General features: G+C 43.9%; 1 protein-coding gene across 1 annotated transcript in view; it reads left to right on the forward strand.

The window, feature by feature from the left end:
* LOC306977417 (MOB kinase activator 1A-like) overlaps positions 1-12,284 on the forward strand; it is a 20,955-nt gene continuing 8,671 nt past the window's right edge. The window contains exons 1-4 of the mRNA XM_079575718.1: positions 1-184; positions 4,913-5,079; positions 9,678-9,771; positions 11,882-12,009. Of these exons, the coding sequence (XP_079431844.1) occupies positions 171-184; positions 4,913-5,079; positions 9,678-9,771; positions 11,882-12,009 (403 nt within the window). The 5' untranslated portion in view covers positions 1-170. The remainder of the gene's footprint in view (positions 185-4,912; positions 5,080-9,677; positions 9,772-11,881; positions 12,010-12,284) is intronic.

The raw sequence follows: 12,284 nt of genomic DNA on the forward strand, positions 1-12,284 counted from the left end.
AGAGCGACCTTCTGCGCATGCGCGAGGCAGATAGAGGAAGAAGACTGTTAGCCTAGCGTCCCCGACACAACACGCAGCGGATCTGAGCTTTCTTCCCCTCGGTTTGACCCGTTTTGTGCTCAGCGCCGGTTCCTCGTCCGCTGGAGCACTTCGGAGAGCGCTTCGCAGAGATGGCCTTCCTTTTGTGAGTACATTCTGCCCGTGCGGTGCGTAAAGTTAGCCAAGTGCCATCGTCATCATCATCATCAGCCGCCGCCGCCGCCGCCGCAGCAGCAGCAGGGGAAGTTACTGCGCCTCACGAAGACGGCCACTAGTTTCGTTTAATCCACGACCTTTACCCAGACGTTTCGCCTCACGTCGCGTTCACATTGTGTCGAATCGTCGCTTTGAAACTCAGGCGAACCGAACTTGTGCTAACTTGATAGCTCGGTGTTTGGCGCAGCGCAGTCTCGTCCAGCCCCGTGTCTGATCATGTTTAGTTACACTTTTGGCATTAGTCACCGAAGCTTCGCGGACTGTGGTTCGTGAAATCCGAAGATAACTGCGGAGTTTAATCGCAATCGAGTCGCAAAGCAGTTTTCTGTCTGATGTTGACGCTCCTGGACACGTCTGAACTGGACTGAATGTTCGTTTTAAAGGGCTTTAACCTCTTAACCCCCGCCTGAAAACATTTTCCTCCAGTTCGGCTTTACCCAAATCTGAAAGCTTCTTGCCCTGAGTCTTTCGTTGCTTTCGTCACGTTTTTCTTTGCGTTTTCGTCGCGTTTCATCACATTTTTCGTGTCGTTTTTCGTTGCGTTTCTGTCTCGTTTTTCGTTGTTTTCGTCGTGTTTCATCACAGTTTTCGTGTCGTTTTTTCGTTGCGTTTTCGTTGCGTTTCATCACATTTTTCGTTGCGTTTTCGTCACGTTTTTCTTTGCGTTTTCGTTGCTTTTTCGTCACGTTTTCGTTGCGTTTCATCACATTTTTCGTGTCGTTTTCCGTAGTGTTTTCGTCACGTTTTTCTTTGTGTTTTCGTTGCATTTTTGTCGCGTTTCATCACATTTTTCGTGTCGTTTTTCGTTGTTTTCGTCACGTTTTCGTCACGTTTTCGTCGCGTTTCATCACATTTTTCGTGTCGTTTTTCGTTGTTTTCGTCACGTTTTTCTTTGTGTTTTCGTCACGTTTTCGTCACGTTTTCGTTAAGTTTTTGTTGCGTTTTTGTTGCGTTTTCGTCGTGTTTCATCACATTTGTCGTCACGTTTTTCTTTGTGTTTTCGTCACGTTTTCGTCACGTTTTTGTTGCGTTTTTGTTGCGTTTTCGTCGTGTTTCATCACATTTTTCGTGTCGTTTTTCGTTGCGTTTTCATCGCGTTTTCATCGCGTTTCATCACATTTTTCGTGTCGTTTTTCGTTGTTTTCATCACGTTTTCGTCGCGTTTCATCACATTTTTCGTGTCGTTTTTTGTTGTGTTTTCGTGTCGTTTTTCGTTGTGTTTTCGTTACGTTTTTCTTTGCGTTTTCGTCGCGTTTCATCACATTTTTCGTGTCGTTTTTCGTTGTGTTTTCGTCACGTTTTTCGTTGTGTTTTCGTCGCGTTTCATCACTTTATTCAGTTATATTACACAAAAAAACTAAATGCAGCCAAAACGCAACAAAAACAGACCAAAATGTGGGAAAAACGCATCAAAATCCGTTATAGAAACAGACGGCATCGCGTCATAGAAGGGGGTGGGGCTTAGCCAAGGAGAAAAACAGAATCTTTAGGGAAACACAATTTTCCACTCTGCTCAGCCATTTACTGGTGGAATAAACTTATTTCATAGATCCCAAAAAAACACTGTTAAAATGTTATTGGGTTGTTTTGATCATAGTTTCATTAAAGGGATATCTACTGCAAACTTGCCTACCCCTGTTCTAAGATGATAAAAGAACCCAGGGTGCTACAGAACCCCCTGGTGGATCATTTACGCATTACAGGCAATATTTAATACATAGGAAATAAGCGTTTTTGGGGACAATCTTGTCTCTCAGCACCCCCCAAGGCAAAATATTTTCCCACGGCCCTGTCTGATGAAGGCTCATGCCGAAACGTTATCATCATCCTCATTAAAAATTGGACATCGGCTGCTCGAGTGTGCGATTTTCCTCAACATCTGCACCTCTGAGAGTACTTCTGGTGTATGCCGTTAGCATTAGCACGGTGCTAACATGTAGTAGCATCATGTTGGCGTTCTCCGTTGTTTATGTATTTATGGGCTGTTGAACCACTTTGCTCCTCTCTGTGTCTTTGTATCTTTATTTAGTAGAAAACAATGTTCATAATTCAGCGTTTGTTAAAGTAGTTTTTGAATAATTAGAGAAAGTTTAGATTTTTCTCAATAGTTTTCCCCCTTAACTGTTTTCAAACATGACCATATATGGGCGACTCCAGAGATGCCTCTGAATCTATAGACACAGATGCTGCTCAAATATAAGTTCTTTTAAATGCAAAATGGTTAAAATGATTCTATGGACGCAGACATTTATATGGTTAGTCTGGTGTCATAAGTGATTTGCCTCAGGTGCTCTGTGGAGCGGGTCACACTGTTTTTAATGCAGGCTAGCTGATACCATAGACATGCACTAGCCTAGCGCCACGAAACTCTTCAAATATAGGAACTGCAACACTCTGGATAACTAGGAAATGAGGTCCTATGTCAAACATCCTGAAATATCCCTTTAAAGTGGATTTCCTTTCTTGGATACATCTTCTAAAATACATCACACTGCAAAAAGTCAATATCAAGCATTGGCTTAAATGAGTTGAATTGAGGAAATTTTTCTTGTTTTGAGCGGTTTTCACTCATTTAGACACTTTTCCTGATCGGACCAAGTTTACTTTGCTTGTTTGAGGACATAATGTATCGAAACGAGTCAGAAACATCTCAGAACAAGTGAAATAATCTAGGACAAATGCCCAAGAACTTCTTAACCAGTCAAAACAACTAAAATTTGGATTATTCTGCTCAAATTGAGATGTTTATACTGATCTAGTTAAATCCTTTTTTAGTGCATGTTTTCTGCCCCCGTGTTTCTAAGAATAAACTGCATAAATGAGAAGTTAGAAAATACTTGTTACTTCTCAGTAATTCCAACATTAGCTTCTGTATCAAACCTGAACGTCTACTAGGGCTGCTCGATTATTGAAAAAATAATAATCACGATTATTTTTGTCATAATTGAAATCACGATTATTCAAACGATTATTTGTTGCCTTTAAAAAAAATCCATCAAAAAGTGACAAAAATCCAGCAAAAAAATCCAGCAAAAAGGTGACAAACATCCATCAAAAAAAGGACAAAATTCCATTAAAAAGTGACAAAAATTCATCAAAAAAGTGACAAAAATCTATCAAAAAAGTGACAAAAATCCATCAAAAAAGTGACAAAAATCCATCAAAAAAAGGACAAAATTCCATAAAAAAGTGACAAAAATCCATCAAAAAAGTGACAAAAATCTATCAAAAAAGTGACAAAAATCCATCAAAAAAGTGACAAAAATCCATCAAAAAAAGACAAAAATCCATCAAAAAAATGACAAAAATCCAGCAAAAAAAGGACTAAAATCCATCAAAAAAAATGACAAAAATCCATCAAAAAAATGACAAAAATCCATCAAAAAAATGACAAAAATCCAGCAAAAAAAGACAAAAATCCAGCAAAAAAATGTCAAAAATCCAGCATAAAAAGACAAAAATCCAGCAAAAAAAGACAAAAATCCAGCAAAAAAATGACAAAAATCCAGCAAAAAAAATGACAAAAATCCATCAAAAAAATGACAAAAATCCACCAAAAAAATGACAAAAATCCAGCAAAAAAAGACAAAAATCCAGCAAAAAAATGACAAAAATCCAGCAAAAAAAGACAAAAATCCAGCAAAAAAAGACAAAAATCCATCAAAAAAACGACAAAAATCCAGCAAAAAAATTACAAAAATCCAGCAAAGAAAGACAAAAATCCAGCAAAAAAATGACAAAAATCCATCAAAAAAACGACAAAAATCCAGCAAAAAAATTACAAAAATCCAGCAAAAAAAGACAAAAATCCATCAAAAAAAAAGACAAAAATCCATCAAAAATAAGACAAAAATCCAGCAAAAAAAAGACAAAAATCCAGCAAAAAAAGGACAAAAATCCAGCAAAAAAAGGACAAAATTCCATCAAAAAAGTCACAAAAATCCATCAAAAAAAAGGACAAAAATCCATCAAAAAAGTGACAAAATTCATCAAAAAAGAGACAAAAATCCATTAAAAAAAAGACAAAAATCCATTAAAAAAAAGACAAAAATCCATTAAAAAAAAGACAAAAATCCAGCAAAAAAAGGACAAAAATCCATCAAAAAAAAGACAACAATCCTGCAAAAAAAGACAAAAATCCAGCAAAAAAAGACAAAAATCCAGCAAAAAAAGACAAAATTCCAGCAAAAAAGTGACAAAAATCCAGCAAAAAAAGACAAAAATCCAGCAAAAAAAGGACAAAAATCCATAAAAAAAAAGACAAAAATCCCACAAAAAAAGGACAAAAATCCATCAAAAAAAGTCACAAAATTCCATCAAAAAAGTCACAAAAATCCATCAAAAAAAGACAAAAATCCATCAAAAAAGGACAAAAATCCATCAAAAAAAAATACTGTTGTAATCGAAATCGTAATCGAATTTCGATTAATTGCACAGCCCTAGGGTTTAGATTCTTCCAGGTCACAAAGACACGGGGGGGAAACATCTCCAAGCTCTTTCTGACAAAATAAAATGTAAAATAAAGATTTACACATAATATTTCCAGGAGTTACATTTGAGAGAAGATGTGACGCGAGGTGTTTCTCTCCTCTTCTAACGTGCGCTGTTTGTTTGTTTGTTTGTTTGTTTGTTTGTTTGTTCGGTTTGCTTGCAGCAGCAATCATCGCTCATCCAAGACTTTCAAGCCCAAGAAGAACATCCCCGAGGGCTCCCACCAGTACGAGCTGCTGAAGCACGCCGAGGCCACGCTGGGCAGTGGGAACCTGCGGCAGGCCGTCATGCTGCCCGAGGGCGAGGACCTCAACGAGTGGATCGCCGTCAACAGTGAGAGACTACACGGTTCTTACAACATCTCCAACACATGGGAGGATCTGTGGAGCTCCTGGTCTGTGGAGCTCCTGGTCTGTGGAGCTCCTGGTCTGTGGAGCTCCTGGTCTGTAGAGCTCCTGGTCTGTAGAGCTCCTGGTCTGTAGAGCTCCTGGTCTGTAGAGCTCCTGGTCTTTATAGCTCCTGGTCTGTGGAGCTCCTGGTCTGTAGAGCTCCTGGTCTGTAGAGCTCCTGGTTTTTATAGCTCCTGTTTTTTATAGCTCCTGGTCTGTGGAGCTCCTGGTTTTTATAGCTCCTGGTTTTTATAGCTCCTGTTTTTTATAGCTCCTGGTCTGTAGAGCTCCTGGTCTGTGGAGCTCCTGGTCTTTATAGCTCCTGGTCTTTATAGCTCCTGGTCTTTAGAGCTCCTGGTCTTTATAGCTCCTGGTCTTTAGAGCTCCTGGTGTGTAGAGCTCCTGGTCTTTATAGCTCCTGGTCTTTATAGCTCCTGGTCTTTATAGCTCCTGGTGTGTAGAGCTCCTGGTCTTTATAGCTCCTGGTGTGTAGAGCTCCTGGTCTGTAGAGCTCCTGGTCTGTAGAGCTCCTGGTCTGTAGAGCTCCTGGTCTGTAGAGCTCCTGGTCTGTAGAGTTCCTGGTCTGTAGAGCTCCTGGTCTGTAGAGCTCCTGGTCTGTAGAGCTCCTGGTCTTCATAGCTCCTGGTCTGTGGAGCTCCTGGTCTGTAGAGCTCGTGGTCCGTAGAGCTCCTGGTCTGTAGAGCTCCTGGTCTGTAGAGCTCCTGGTCTGTGGAGCTCCTGGTCTGTAGAGCTCCTGGTCTGTAGAGCTCCTGGTCACGGCCTTCTCGACTGGCCATGCGTGGGTCAGTCAGGCTCTTACATACAAAGCGTCTCGACTTGAGAGCTTGGCCAGCGTAACACTTCATTTGAAAGCTAAGACCTGCAAAACTGGTCGTAATTTGTCACATTTTTGAAGCGTTTTTGCCGTGTTTGTTGGTGGTTTTTGGTGGCAGAGTTTGAACTTGTGCTTCTGAATAAATGAACCAAACTGGCCCGAACGCGCTGGACCGAAATGATGCAATATTTGATCATATCCTTGTATCAATATCAGGCCCAGATGTGAAGATCCTCCTCATTATGTGGCTTTAGACACAGATATGAAGAGCTTGAGCACTTGTTTGTTCTGCAGGTCCACAGGTTCATACGTGACACTTGTGTACAGACGTATGAGTTTTTCCTTCAGTCTCTCTCGGCGCTGAGTGTTTGGTGCTGGAGGATTACACTGTTTAGAAAAGATCCTGCTTGTTCAAACTCGCGGGGAAACGCTCCAGCTCGCTCCAGCATTCAGCACAAACCGGAGGATTTCCCCCAGAGCTTCTGCTCGCTGAGGTCATACAGCTCGCTCTGCTCTGAGGTCATGCAGCTCGCTCTGCTCTGAGGTCACGCAGCTCATGCAGCTCGCTCTGCTCTGAGGTCACGCAGCTCGCTCTGCTCTGAGGTCACGCAGCTCATGCAGCTCGCTCTGCTCTGAGGTCACGCAGCTCGCTCTGCTCTGAGGTCACGCAGCTCATGCAGCTCGCTCTGCTCTGAGGTCACGCAGCTCGCTCTGCTCTGAGGTCACGCAGCTCATGCAGCTCGCTCTGCTCTGAGGTCACGCAGCTCATGCAGCTCGCTCTGCTCTGAGGTCACGCAGCTCGCTCTGCTCTGAGGTCATCCAGCTCGCTCTGCTCTGAGGTCTCGCTCTGCTCTGAGGTCTCGCTCTGCTCTGAGGTCACGCAGCTCGCTCTGCTCTGAGGTCTCGCTCTGCTCTGAGGTCACACTCTGCTCTGAGGTCACGCAGCTCGCTCTGCTCTGAGGTCTCGCTCTGCTCTGAGGTCACGCAGCTCACTCTGCTCTGAGGTCACACTCTGCTCTGAGGTCATGCAGCTCGCTCTGCTCTGAGGTCACACTCTGCTCTGAGGTCACGCAGCTCGCTCTGCTCTGAGGTCTCGCTCTGCTCTGAGGTCACGCAGCTCACTCTGCTCTGAGGTCATGCAGCTCGCTCTGCTCTGAGGTCTCGCTCAGCTCTGAGGTCATGCAGCTCGCTCTGCTCTGAGGTCATGCAGCTCGCTCTGCTCTGAGGTCACGCAGCTCGCTCTGCTCTGAGGTCATGCAGCTCGCTCTGCTCTGAGGTCACGCAGCTCGCTCTGCTCTGAGGTCATGCAGCTCGCTCTGCTCTGAGGTCATGCAGCTCGCTCTGCTCTGAGGTCACGCAGCTCGCTCTGCTCTGAGGTCATGCAGCTCTGAGGTCATGCAGCTCGTTCTGCTCTGAGGTCATGCAGCTCTGAGGTCATGCAGCTCGTTCTGCTCTGAGGTCATGCAGCTCTGAGGTCATGCAGCTCGCTCTGCTCTGAGGTCTCGCTCTGCTCTGAGGTCACGCAGCTCGCTCTGCTCTGAGGTCATGCAGCTCTGAGGTCATGCAGCTCGTTCTGCTCTGAGGTCATGCAGCTCGCTCTGCTCTGAGGTCATGCAGCTCGCTCTGCTCTGAGGTCACGCTGCTCGCTCTGCTCTGAGGTCATGCAGCTCTGAGGTCATGCAGCTCGTTCTGCTCTGAGGTCATGCAGCTCTGAGGTCATGCAGCTCGCTCTGCTCTGAGGTCACGCTGCTCGCTCTGCTCTGAGGTCATGCAGCTCTGAGGTCATGCAGCTCGTTCTGCTCTGAGGTCATGCAGCTCTGAGGTCATGCAGCTCGTTCTGCTCTGAGGTCATGCAGCTCTGAGGTCATGCAGCTCGCTCTGCTCTGAGGTCATGGTCGGTGGAGACGGTCGACGCCTGGTCTGAGTCGTAAAACACACAAAAGTCGCCGCCGCAGTTTTGGGCGAAGCCTCTTTGAAGCGTGTTTTATTGTCCGTCTCCAGCGCCGCCACAGTGAGGGGCGTCGGCCTCAGCTGCACAGTCACTATGACGATGTGTTTGTTTGGATCTGTCCTGTAGTAATGGTGGATGTTGCATGAAAGGGTTTGTGATCATTTCTCACACAGAGCTCAAAGATGTTCCTCAGACTCTGTGACAAACTGTTGGACCTTCAGGTGTTTTCAGCCTCATGACCAGCGGTTCAGTCAGACGCCCACAGCCCCACGCCTGGTGTCATCCAGGTCCATGTGGGGTTTTCTAAAGGCTGATGCTGTGACTGTGACAGCAGGGGGCGCTTTATTAGGAGATGATTTATTTAAAACTGTTTAATCCAGGTTTTCTGCTTCTGATACTGAGGGTTTGAGCATCATTGTATTTTCACCTCCACCAAGTAAAGAAGTGAATGTTCCTCTTTTCTCCAGATCATCACAGTTTTCATTTTTCTTGCAAACGAGATGTTACCATTTATCAATTATAGCAATCTTTTTTTATTATTTGAAAAGGAGGGACATGACATATTAATGAACATTTAATGTAATGTTCATATGTAAATATTCCAGATTATACCCTTAGCCTGATTTCCATCTGCAGACCCCCTGGTATGTTGGTGTTACACAAGTTAGTAAAAACGTACAGAGATATGAGATACAGACGAGTATAAACTAATGTAAAAACATTAAACAAAGATCCATCCATCCTTTTTATTCCACTTGTCCGTTGCCGGGTCGTGGGGGCAGCTGTTGGAGCTGCCCAGATCACATGGCACCAGCCCCTTATAGCGCCTCCTGCAGGTGGTGGGTCCACAGAATGACAGCCTCATGACCGGGCCTGTTAGTCTCTCATAAGGAGCTTCTGAACCGCTCTTTGTCTGACCCGTCACCTATAGGACCTGTTTACCCTGGGAGACCCTACAGGGGCACGAAGACCCGACAACAGAGCTACCAGGATCATTCGGGTGCTCAAACCCTCCACCACGTTAAGGTGGCGGCACCAGGAGGGGTAAACAAAGATCACTGAACTTTTCTACACTAAGGCACAACCTCAGTTCTCTTTTCTACCCCTAACCCGGATAAGACCACCCTAAGAAATGGGACAGACCTCCATCTGACTGCATTTACAACTGACACAGATGATTAAGGTTATGTGAGTTTGGAATGGAATCTTATTTGTATATATATATATTTTATCAATTAGAACAATTTATATGAAAGAAAACGTAAAACAGCCTCTACTTTTCTCTATAGTTAGTTTATACTGAACCAGACTAAAAACCTAAACATCACCCCTCTCCCTCCCATTGTGATGTTTCTTCTCTTCCCTGAGGCCGAGGAAGTTGAGGAACTTGTTCTAAAACACCGACTTCGCTCGTTCCAATGCAAAGAAACAGGAAGTCACTTTTAGTCCCGGTTATATCGGCTTTAATCGGCGTCAGATCGGCCGATATTGTATTGGTCGACCTCGAGTTGTCAGATCCCACGATGGATCACTGGTGGATCACTGGTGGATCACTGATGGATCACTGACGGATCCAGTATCTTCACTGTACTATATTCACCAAATAGCACTAATGTGTTTAATGTTTGACTAGTTTTTCTCAGAATTGCAAAACAAATATATACAAATAAAGCAGCCTAGCCTAGCCTAGCCTATCCTAGCTTAGCCTAGCCTCGTCAGTTCTATGGCAGTAACTGTTTTCCCTCTTGTGTTCCAGCTGTGGACTTCTTTAACCAGATCAACATGCTGTACGGCACCATCACCGAGTTCTGCACGGAGACCAGCTGCTCCGTCATGTCAGCGGGGCCGAGGTAAACGATCCGCACACAGAAGGAAATGGGGATTTATTTAGGCAACTTACGGCACTATGTTTGCACCTTTCAGTGGCTGTTTGTTTTGGGCTCTCAGACCAACAGCTCAGGTCCCGTTCTGTAAAAAATACAGTAATTCATAATAAATGAAGGAGCAGAACATTTAAAATCTGGTTTAATGACGACAGTTTGGCTTGATTTCACTAAAATAGTCTGTTTTCAATCAATGTCAGATCATCCTGCGACCCCTTGAGCCGTTCATTTATTCTTCGAGTGCCCCCGCCCTCGAGGGTCTTCAGGGGGTGTGGTTTACGATTGTCCAGGGCCGTTTATTGGACACTATGAATGTCTATCATCATCATGTGTCTCTGCGAAGCCAATCTTATCCACCGTACCCAGTGACGTCCGGTCGAATAAACCAAACGCTGCTTTCTGTTAAAATAAACTCTGAGGCCAAATAAAACTATTTAACATGGTCTGAAATAGGGCTGCTCGATTATTGAAAAAATAATAATCACGATTATTTTTGTCATGATTGAAATCACGATTATTCAAACGATTATTTTTTGCCTTAAAAAAAGTCTTTATTTTATTTATATATTTATTAATAAAAAAAAAACTGTGCTGAATATTTTCTGTTTTCTGAACCGTCATAAAATTACAAATGATTTAAAGTTTGCCTCGATTAAGGAGAGGTCTCTGTTTCACACCTGCCCCCTGCTGGCCGGACCTCACACCTGCGCGGCCTGATGACATCATCACACAGCGCCGTTTGTTTTTATGTCAGGCAAAAGCATGAGCCATGGCAGGTGAAATGCGAAAGGAAAATAATCCCAGCGCCGTGAAATAATGCAAGTCTGCCTTGCAAAAAAATGAAAATAAAAAAAAAAAATTAAAAAAAAATCGATCATCATCGTTCAGTGTAATAATCAAAATCGAATTTCGATTAATTGCACAGCCCTAGTCTGAAACAGGCGTCACTAATTACATTTCACCAAGGTCCGAACTGAAGACATATTGTCAAGCAAAGGTCCGGAACATATGGGGTTAATTCATGGTTGTTAAATCTTACTGTGATTTGAAAATAATGCAATTAATTGACTTAGACGACTGTAGCCTCTGTTACACACAGTGCGCTCATGATGACAGGGATGACTGTGCTCAGTTCAACACACTGAGCCCTAATAGTCCAGGTTAAAGGAACAGGCCACCGTTTTTACATACTGAGATATGTTCTTACCTCACTTTAGCCGAGTTAATATATCCCCGTCTGGTCTTTGTCCGTGCGCTCTGCCAGGCAATCGGAGCACATACGTAGCCTCTCCCACATGTCACATAGCTCCAAAAAAGCTCACGATAGAAGCTACCAAGCTCTTCCACGTGTTCCCTATTTAAATAAAGTTACGTGAAGTGTTTTCATGCGAAGTATATTTACACAGAAATGTAGCATGTCGATTTTATAAGCTGATAAAAAGGGGGACTATATTGTGAGGCGTAATGATACGAGGAGTAAAACGTCCGCGCAGTAACTCCTAAAGACTTCCCCCGCTCACTTCCGTCAATAACCTTTAGGAGTTACTGCGCGGACGTTTTACTCCTCGTATCATTACGCCTCACAATATAGTCCCCCTTTTTATCAGCTTATAAAATCGACATGCTACATTTCTGTGTAAATATACTTCGCATGAAAACACTTCACGTAACTTTATTTAAATAGGGAACACGTGGAAGAGCTTGGTAGCTTCTATCGTGAGCTTTTTTGGAGCTATATGACATGTGGGAGAGGCTGCGTATGTGCTCCGTTTGCCTGGCAGAGCGCACGGACAAAGACCAGACGGGGATATATTAACACGTCTAAGGTTAGGTAAGAACATATCTCAGTATGTAAAAACGGTGGCCTATTCCTTTAAGTCCAGGTTAAGACCTGGTTCAGACCTGGTTCAGACCTGCTCACTATTTGTGCGTGCATGTTAAATAGAAAAAGAAGAAAGAAAGACAGTTGTGCCTTCACTCCACACCCGGTGTTGGTAAAACTCCGTCTGTAGCTTCAGTTTGGGGTAAAGAGTGTCCTGGAACTCAGATGTCGGACTCCTGTTCTCCTGGGCTGTAGTTACAGAGGGAGCGCACACGCAGCCGCTCGTCTGAGGGGATTCTGGGGCGGGTCCAAAGTTCAGATCCAAGGTTTGGGTCCGGATGGGCTGGTCCAGATCCGGACCGAGGTCCTCCGAGTGACCTCTGGTCTAAAGCTTGACCAGAGGTCGGCTGCTGTCATGGTGGATCCGTAAACACACTCTGTGATTGGTCACTGAATCCATGTGACGATTTGGGTCTTGGTTTCCAGGCTTACAGCAGTTTGAGATGATTCACAGCAGTTTGGTTTCTCCCAGGCCACAGTTTTTTTTAGCTATTTTGATATTTTTTTTGTGTGTTTTTTTTTTTTTTTTTACTGGTGAAAATGCGCTTGGTTTAGACAGGGGTCAGAGGTGATCAAATCCTCTTTTTCCTCTCATATC

This window comes from Gobius niger (genome assembly GCF_951799975.1).
Source record: "Gobius niger genome assembly, chromosome: 1".
NCBI lineage: Eukaryota > Metazoa > Chordata > Actinopteri > Gobiiformes > Gobiidae > Gobius > Gobius niger.